The sequence below is a fragment of the Macaca mulatta genome, chromosome 14 (genome assembly GCF_049350105.2).
Source record: "Macaca mulatta isolate MMU2019108-1 chromosome 14, T2T-MMU8v2.0, whole genome shotgun sequence".
Taxonomy (NCBI): domain Eukaryota; kingdom Metazoa; phylum Chordata; class Mammalia; order Primates; family Cercopithecidae; genus Macaca; species Macaca mulatta.
Window position 1 is genome coordinate 9,444,433 of NC_133419.1, and position 9,894 is coordinate 9,454,326.

The following is a 9,894-nucleotide window of genomic DNA, read 5'->3' on the forward strand; positions in this document are numbered from 1 at the left end:
TTCCTCTTACTTTGCCCCTCAGTTGCTGCCCAGATCCAATCAGAACTGTAAACATAAGACAGTATTTTCCCCCTTGGCTAGATTTCTGAGACCATGTCTCTAACAGAATGTCTATTCTGACTTGCAAAGCTGGTGTTAAAAGTTGCCTTTGGCAGTTTAAGGATGGGGAGTTTTCTTCACTGTGCCTTCATGAACTGGGAGCAACTCTGGAAAGGAGGAGTCACAGGCATCTGCTTCCTCTCTGAAGGTCCCAGCTGAGAAGAAAGCAGTAGGAGCTGTGATGAGGAAACGAAAACACATGGACGAGCCCAGCTCCCCCAGCAGGCCAGGGCTGGACAGGTCAGTGGTGTGGGGAGACAGTCTCGCTCCTTCATCCTAATTAGGCTTTGCCAGCTATTACCATTGGTTGATCCTGTCCTTGGGCGAGTCACTTTCTTTTTCAGGACTTCATCAGTATCTGCCTATTCCAGTGGGTGGACTAAGGAAAGGGAGCAAGTTAATATTTACAATATAATTTGAACATAGTCCCTTTTTCAGCAAAGTATGATTTTTCTTCTCAAGATGAAGGCTGAGAAGAAATACAGCCCGATCTAAACAATTGAATTCAGCACATTCAATAATACTTACTATGGTAATATCACCAGAAGGCAAAAGACTTATGAAGTCTCAAAATATTATACAAAAACATAGGGAAACTCTTGAAAGAATAAGAACAAATAAAATATAATTCTATTTTACCCAGTGAGCAGTTAGCTTTTGGAACCTTAAGAGGCAGTCCAGACTAAAATGTAAATGTTTGCAAGAGGGTATGTATCAATCATTGGGTGGGGTACTGTGATATTAGGGGGAATGTTGAGCCATCCCTAACATATTGTTACTGTGGAGGCTACTTATGTTCTTCTTTCAGTTCTCTATCAGCGACAAAATGAGTCAGTAAGACAATTCAGTCATTCTTATTAGCACCCTAGAAAGCTAATAAGAATGCTGCTGGAATAATCCAAGGTGTGGTTTGTTTCGTAGCCCAAGATGCTTCCACCCTAGGCCCACAGAGAATAGCTACCCTTTTCCTGGGACACTGTGGATCCCTAGACATATAGGAGAAGTAAGGTAGACTAGGAAGCTGACCCCATGCTCTCCAGATGCACATGTAGATGAAGAGATAGGGAGCTCCTTTTCAAGCCAGGTGGAATGTGAGAGTACTTGGAGGTATGAAGCTTTGTTGTGTTCCATTTGACTGAATTTTCCATGTAAGTGAGGTCTCAGATCTTCCCTTTCTCTGGGTTTTGATGCACAGTCAAATATTTCAAAATCTGATACCTGCTGTCAGTCACATTTTCACTTTCTCAAACCCCAGATCCCTAAGTGTCTCAAACTGGGATTCTGCTGTGAAGTAAAGCAGCACCCAAAGAAAATTTGGCCACCCAATTTATTCTGCCGGCCAGGAGTGGTATAAAAATAGCCAACCTGCTGAAATACTCATTTGGGCCACATTTGCTTGAATGTAGTGATATTGCCTCTGCCAGTAACATTCCCTGCATATTTTTCCCCCACCTCAGGGCCAAGATAGGGACTTCCAGCCAAGGCTCCAGCAAAAAGAAGCCCCCTATGGAAACCAGGAGAGTAAGTACTAAAATGGAGGCTTAGAGGCTGTCAGCTATTCCTGTGCTGTTACAAGTCGGGATTCCGGTTACCAGCACATCTTGGTTTTTCATGCAGATTGAATTGACTGAACTCATTCTTAGGTTTCACCGTCTGCAGAATAACATTCAACTATTATGCCCTTGCCACAGCACATCCCAAAGTGGCTGCATAATAACACGCATCGATGAATCTTTTTGTTAAAAAGTCCTCTCTTTGCCTGGTACGGTGACTCATGCCTGTAATCCCAGCACTTTGGGAGGCCGAGGCGGGCGAATCACCTGAAGTCAGGAGTTCGAGACCAGGCTGGCCAACCTGGTGAGACCCAGTCTCTACTAAAAGTACAAACTATTAGCCAAGTGTGGTGGTGAATGCCTGTAATCCCAGCTACTCAGGAGGCTGAGGCAGGAGAATCACTTGAACCCAGGAGGCGGAGGTTGCAGTGAGCCAAGGTCGTGCCACTTCACTCCAGCCTGGCAACAGAGTGAGACTCCATCTCAAAAAAAAAAAAAAAAAAAAAAAAAGGCCAGGCACGGTGGCTGATGCCTATAATCCTAGCACTTTGGGAGGCTGAGGCCGGTGGATCATGAGATCAGGAGATCGAGACCATCCTGGCTAAGATGGTGAAACCCTGTCTCTACTAAAAAAAAATACAGAACATTAGCCAGGCGTGGTGGCAGGTGCCTGTAGTCCCAGTTGCTGGGGAGGCTGAGGCAGGAGAATGGCGTGAACCCAGGAGGCAGAGCTGGCAGTGAGCCGAGATTGCACCACTACACTGTAGCCTGGGTGACAGAGCGAGACTCAAAAAAAAAAAAAAAAAAAAATCCTCTCTTTTCAGCTTAAAAAGCTACTTGTACTCTGCAGTTGAAATAAGAAAATATGTCTATATAGGATTGAGGTGGAATCCAGTATAGAATTTTCCCTTTAGGAAACTTTTCGCCTTCATCTATACTGGGGTCTGAGTCTAGGAACATCTAGTTTTAACAAATGAGCTAGGCATGTATCAGCACTGATAACTGGTAAGAGAAAACTTCTAGAGCAGTGAAGGGTTGGCCCCTGATGGAATTAGATTTCATTTATGGGGTATGTTTCCCATTTAGATATTCATATATCTGGTACCCCTCCTCCATTTTAGAACTTCTTTTCTATATATTCTCTAAATTAGTGACCTTTTTCTTTTCCTCCCCTCTTTAAATAGCTGTTAGCTGGTATCCATGCCTTAAAGATCCTTCCTTTTTTTCTCTATGTCTCCAAAGTTGCTCTGACCCTAAGTATCCAAACACAAACAACTAACTTTCTTCACCTTCCCAGGACCCATAACATGAGCAGTTATCAAGTAAACATTTACATATGCATTCATTCAACAATTTTTTTTTTCTTTTTTGAGACAGGGTCACACTCTGTTGCCCAGGCTGGAGTGCAGTGGTGCAATCTCGGCTCACTGCAACCTCTACCTCTCAGGCTCAAGCGATCCTCTCATTTCAGCCTCTGGAGTAGCTAGGACTACTGGCCTGTGTCACCACACCTGACTAATTTTTGTATTTTTTGTAGAGATGGAGTTTTGCCATGTTGCCCAGGATGCATTCAACAAATTTTCTTTGAGTGTCTACTATGTGCCAAGTACCAGGGATACACCAGCAGTGTACAGCTAGGTAGACAATTACTGATAGATGTGCCATGTGCAGGGGTAGAAGGAAGCACAGGATACAAAGGGAGCATAAAGTGGCCAGGAGGGAAGGATTCCCAGAGTAGCTTGAAGTCCAGTGCTGAGAAATGTTACTGGAAAAGTCAGAATGGACTGGATCATGAAAAGCCTTGAGACTACCTTCAAGATCACAGGACTTCTCTAAAACATTTTTAAGTAGAAAAATTAAGTTATTTTATTTCTAAGGGATTGCTCTGTCTCCTGCTCACAAGGCATTGTGTTGGGTGCTGGGGCATACACAAACATATGTAAACCCTGATTTCTTTTTTCTAGGAGCTTGTAATTTAGTTGGGGAAGGAGTGTATCTTTGGGGATTTATACCTCTGCCTCTGTGTGCGGGGGCAGAGTCCAGGGCCCCAGTTGTGCTGTGGCCAGCTGGCCCACTGAGTGATTTTGGGCAGATGGTCAACCCCTTCTATGCCTCCCATCCTTTAGGATGGTAAGAAAAAGAAATGAGAAAGTACATGAGGAGTACTTGAAGCTCTGGAGAACAAAAACACTTTATACAGCCAAGATAATTACTATTAAAGGAACATTTTCCTCGCTCTCTAACTTCGTATCTTCCTATTCTTAGTTTGACACATCATCTCCCTCAAGAACAGTACCCACAGCTTCTTACTCAACATAATTACCTTTTCAACCTGATTCTGGATTTAGAAAAAACTCTAGTAAAAGGAACATGTTTATTGATTTTGACTCAAGGCCCATCATGGACCCTGTTCCCAGGAAGATGATTTCTCGTAAATTAAAGTGATCACAGTGACTCTCAGTATAAGTCACTTGAGCTGGAAAAATTGAATTTGCTCCTATGGTCCATTGCTTAATATGTTCTGCCCCCTTTGCAGGGAGTTATGGTGTAGAATCACAGTCACTGTGCATGTGCATGTCTGAACACATTGGGAGCCTGTGTGGGGAAATCTTAGAAGAATACAACACGTACCTCTGTTTCATAAGAAGTGTTTAGGGAGAATGGGAAGGAAGAGCCGAACCCCCTTGCCTTTGTTACTTCAGGTCCCAGATCTAGAGATCCAGACTTTGGAAGGATAAAAAAATGGGAGGGAGCAGATGAATGACCCAGAAATGAAACAGACTAACTGCACGTCGCATTTTGTTGTTGTTGTTGTTTTGCTATATCTGCTTGAACTGCACTTCTAAACAGATCTGGCCCTGAACATGCAGAGGACAGTCTTACATCAGGTTTTCAGAGTATTATGTTCTGATGGAGGTCCCAGATGATACCTTCAGTCTGAATTCCAGCTATAATGTTTTTCCTCCCTTATGACTTTTTCTTGAGAAGACATCTCTCAAGATTTTGGGAGATCATAAAAAGGCTACACTGTCTTATGAGGGGACTCTTCCCTGGTTCAGAGGTAGGCTGTACCTCTGTCCCAGGGCCTTTGCCCTCTTGTTCCTCCTACCACCCTTAATAGATGCTTTCATTAGGGCTACTGTATGCAGCAGGATTAAAGCCCCGAACCATAGTTTCATTAAATTTGTAAGAATCATTCCCTCAAGCCAGAAACCAGAGCTTGGCCCTCTAAATTCCATCTCCACCGTCTATAGAAAAGGTAAGAATGGTCTCCTTCCTCCCCAGAGTTCCCTGTCGCTTTTATAGGAATATGACTTAGGTAGCTGCCCATGTGGTCTAGGATTTGAGCGGTTTGTGAAGAGGCTCAGTTCAGAGATAGCTGCCATTCTAACCCGAAGTTTATTCTTAGGATGGGGGCTAGTCCTAGCTTTTCTAGAGACTTGCCATGCCTCTGCCTCCCAGAACCTACCTTTACGGTCTGCAGCCCCTTGCTCTAGAACTCTTAGCCATGGGAGCTAAGCTATGGGAACGTAAAGGCTTAAGAATGATACAATGGGCTTTGGGGGCTTGGGGGAAAGAGTGGGAAGGGGGTGAGGGATAAAAGACTATACGTTGGGTATAGTGTACACTACTTGGGTGATGGGTGCACCAAAATCTCAGAAATCATCACTAAAAAAACTTATTCATGTAACCAGACACCACCTGCTCCCCAAAAACCTGTTGAAATAAAAAATAAATTTTAAAAAATGGGAAAAAAATTCACAGAACTGCACACCCAAAAGAAAGAAAAAAAGAACTCTTCACCAGCAAAACAGCTTGAGGAGCTCCATCATTGCTGGGTAAAGCCCCTAGGTTCAGACTGGGTGAAGAGAGTAGTAGCCAGTGGCAGAGATTCCCAAAGAAAATATAATAACCATATTTCTGATTATCAGGGTGTTTACTGGAAAATGTTGTGGGCCTGGAATCAGGTTGTAAAATGTCCTCTTCAGAATACAAAGAAATTTATATAAAGGAGCAGCACATGGAGAAATAATAAGATTGTGTTACATTATGCTAGCTGCTAATGCCACAGTCATGTTTCTACCATGCCTGGCTCTAGCCATGCTGATCCTATTTATTCTTTAATGGCACTGTGCCCTCATACATCATGTCCCTGTCTGGAATGCCCTGCTGTGACTGACCACCTCCTCACCCCCGTTATGACAACATCCCACTCATCCATCCATCCATCCATGAAGGCTCCATTCAAATATCACTTCCCCTGTGAAGCCTTCCTTGACTAACGCCACCTGCTCCATTAATGTCCTTTCAGCAACCACAGCACTCTATACGGATTCGTTGGTCTTATCACACTCTTTTTTTTTTTTTTCCCGAGACAGAGTCTCGCTCTGTCTCCCAGGCTGGAGTGCAATGGCGCGACCTTGGCTCACCCTGCCTCCTGGGTTCAAGCGATTCTCCTGCCTCAGCCTCCTGAGTAGCTGAGATTAAAGGTGCCCACCACCACGCCTGGCTGATTTTTTCTATTTTTAGTAGAGACAGGGTTTCACCATGTTGGCCAGGCTGGTCTCGAACTGCTGACCTCGGATGATCCATGCGTCTCGGCCTCCCAAATTGCTGCGATTACACAGGCATGAGTCACCATGCCCGGCCATCATACTGTCTTGACTTAGTTTATGTCCATTTGCTCCATAGAGTATACATTTCTCCAAGGTCAATTTAAGGTCCTCCTGATTTCTGAAACCTCATGTTACTGAGTAGGCACTCAGTAACATGGGATGATAAGTTAAACCCACCTTGATTTATTCTTGGCTTTTAAATCTTACGGTTTTAGAGGGACAATAGTTAGGATGTTGAAATGAAAAAAGGAAAGTCCTGGCCGGGCGCGGTGGCTCATGCCTATAATTCCAGCACTTTGGGAGGCCGAGGTGGGCAGATCATGAGGTCAGGAGATCAAGACCATCCTGGCTAACATGGTGAAACCATGTCTCTACTAAAAATACAAAAAATTAGCCGGGCGTGGTGGCGGGCGCCTGTAGTCCCAGCTACTCAGGAGGCTGAGGCAGGAGAATGGCGTGAACCCAGGAGGAGGAGCTTACAGTGAGCCGAGATGGCACCACTGCACTGCAGCCTGGCAACAGAGCAAGATTCAGTCTCAAAAAGAAAAAGAAAAAAGGACAGTCCTATGGAAAGAAATGGAAAGAAATACAGAACCTATCTAGGCAGTCAGAAGCCAGGCCCTAGTGCTAATGTGAAATCAGTTCACCAGCAAATAGCATTCAGATTGCCATGCAGTGTAGGAGTAAAGTTTAAGACTTTTCTTGGTGTTCTTTTAAACAGAACAGGGAAAGAAAAGCCCAACAAGGATTGCAGGAGACTCTGGCCTCTGATATCACTGGTGTCCAGAAACAAGGTAGGTCCTGGGAAATTTCCATTTATTCTGCTTTAATAATCACCCTTTCCCTTGTAGTTCTCTGATACGTAGAGCAGCACAGAGCTGAGTCTGGGTGCCCTCAGTGGGTAATGTGCCTTGCTCCCGTGGAGGTGCTTGTTAACCAAACTCTGGTCGGGGGGCCTGTCCTAGAGTAATAGAAGCCCCCCAGCTCCCAGAAATAGTGAAGGGAGGCAGTGCATGCCCTTCCTTTGCTTCTGATAGTGAAGTTATGCTCTGACCATTTCAAAACATTTCCAAGTGAGGTGATAAACTTTATAGAAATGTTGAGAGGGATGTGTTTCCCTTTTCTGTACTGTTGGAGAATTATCTCTTCCCTTTGGGGCATTAGAGTTAATATTGAAGTTGCAAATGGATGCTTTGCAAGGGCTGGGAATGCATGTCAAGCTATTGCCCTCCCTACTTGCTGATCTTTTACCCAGCATGAGGATTCAATGTGGACTGCAGTTATCACAGAAACAGGGATGTAGGCAAGTGAGTCCTTCAACAACTTGTCATTTTATGTGAAGACATAGCAGCCAGAGTGCATGGCTGGAACTTGAGCTGTGTAAATATCCCAGGAGCTTGACTGAAAATACTCTGAGGTCAGAATAGCATCTTACTGAGCTGAGATGAAATTGGGAAGGTCAGAACAAACAATTCACCTGGCTTTAAGGAACTCTTGGTGTGAGACTGCCTCTGGCTCATACTGGGTGTTTTGCCTTCTACTCACATGAAAACGGCCTATGGACAAACATCTTGCTCCTGCCTGATTGTTTTCCTTACAGATTCTGAGTGGGGGCACAGCCTGCCAGGGCCAGTTGTCCCACCCCTGCAGCACAACACACCTCCACCTAAGGAGCCAGCAGCCAGCGGCTTCGTTGGGTTTCTAAGGTAAGACAGCTTCTATCTGGCCATGAGACTCGAGATCCAGCTCAGAGCAGCTCATTGAGTCTTTCAGGGAAATTAGAATAGAAAAGAAAGCAGATTACTCACAGAGGCTTCTCACTTATGTCTAAGATAGACAATGGAAATGAGATTGAGAACAAAAGCCCTAATTGTGCATTTAATAAAGACTGCGTCTTACTTATTTTTACACAACCCACCTCCACCCTGATGTGTCCAGGATAAAGCCAAGCTCCATAAACATTAACTTGGGCCAGGCGTGGTGGCTCATGCCTGTAATCCCAGTACCTTGGGAGGCCGAGGTGGGCGGATCACTTGAGGTCAGGAGTTCAAGACCAGCCTGGCCAACATGGTGAAACCCCGTTTCTACTAAAAATACAAAATTAGGCAGGCATGGTGGCACATGCCTGTAATCCCAGCTACTTGGGAGGGAGGCTGAGGCAGGAGAATTGCTTGAACCTGAGAGGTAGACGTTGCAGTGAGCCGAGATTAAAAAAAATAAAATAAGATAAAATTAGCCGGGTGAGATGGCACGTTCCTGTAATCCCAGCTACTAGGGGGTGCTGAGGCAGGAGACTTGCTTTAACCCGGGAGGTGGAGCTTGCAGTGAGCCGAGATCGTGCCACTGCACTCCAGCCTGGGTGACAGAGTGAGACTCCGTCTCAAAACAAACAAACAAAAACACTAATTTGAACAAAGTCTATTCTTAGTTTACTTGAGCCATTCAGATGATTTGGTTACAAAATATTTCCATTCTCCCCTCTGAATCTAGGTTGTGTTTGCAGAGGACAGTTAGCAAATGTCTCTCTCTCTCTCTCTCTCTCTCTCTCTGCCATCCCATTGCAATTCTTTTGTTTTATTCCCCCTCCTGAGTATAATCTAATTTGGGTACCTTTTCAAATGCTATTCCAGTCTTGAATCTCCATTCAATGGTTCCCCAGAGCAAAAATGCCCTAGCTAGTGAAGCACTAATGGGAAATGGGGAGAAGGGAAGGAGACCTCATAGAGCCTCAGCCTACTCTGTTCTCATTCTTGCAGCTCTCTCTTCCCGTTTCGATATTTCTTCAGGAAGAGCAGCCACTCTTGAGCCTTCCAAATGCAGCGCTGGAAAGAGGATCATCTCTTGCAGTGACTCCTCCCGAATCATTCTTCCTCCAACTCTTTCCTTTTCTTATGACACTTCAGTCATGGAGAATGAGGTCCCCATGCTGAGTCCTCTGTGGTTTTATCCTGTCCTTTGCCCCTTTATATATTTTTTTTCCGATTTAAAACATTAAGAATGGAACTTTCTAAAATGTTCATGTCCGGAGGGCCCGTTTAGGCCTTTTGTCTTCAGCACTTAGGATCCTAATGACAATAAATTATTTATGAAGAGTTATTGATTGAATTTAGTGGAATAGAGTAAGAGAGAACAAATTCTTCCCTCAAGATAGAGAGAAAATGCATGAAACTTCCCTAAGTCTACCTGGTTACTGTTCACAGGATCACTTTGGATAGGTGACTCTGTGCCAGAGGTTAGGGAATGGGGTCTTTCAAGACTCACTGTCCTGAGCCCTGCTCACCCAAGAGACCTTTTCCCCGGTTCCAGTTTGGCCCCAAATGGTAGCCTCTCCATAGACAAAATGTTTCCCACCTCTCTATCCCTCTGTTTGACAGTAATGCAGATTCGTTTATCAGATTAACTGGAAGTCAATCCAGGTTGGCACCCCTGGAGAAAGCCTGGGCACCTGAGCTGCCTTCAACTAAAGGACTGATCTGTAACAGACACTTTAGCCTTGTGTGGCCGTGGAGAACCAAAATGATCTATGGAAATGTATGGAAACTCATTTTAGCTCACAACAAAGGAGTCACTTTTTACTTGTTAGAGATGTCCAATATTAGAATGGGCTACCTCATAAGGTAATGAGC

General features: G+C 44.6%; 1 protein-coding gene across 2 annotated transcripts in view; it reads left to right on the top strand.

Moving 5' to 3' along the window:
- Window positions 1-9,358, top strand: part of MAJIN (membrane anchored junction protein) — a 36,525-nt gene extending 27,167 nt beyond the window's left edge. For both annotated transcript variants that reach the window (XM_077962423.1, XM_015113829.3), the window contains 5 exons: window positions 248-339; window positions 1,557-1,620; window positions 6,990-7,062; window positions 7,869-7,974; window positions 9,025-9,358. In XM_077962423.1, the coding sequence (XP_077818549.1) occupies window positions 248-339; window positions 1,557-1,620; window positions 6,990-7,062; window positions 7,869-7,974; window positions 9,025-9,073 (384 nt within the window). In that variant the 3' untranslated portion in view covers window positions 9,074-9,358. The remainder of the gene's footprint in view (window positions 1-247; window positions 340-1,556; window positions 1,621-6,989; window positions 7,063-7,868; window positions 7,975-9,024) is intronic.
- The last annotated feature ends 536 nt before the right edge of the window (window positions 9,359-9,894 follow it).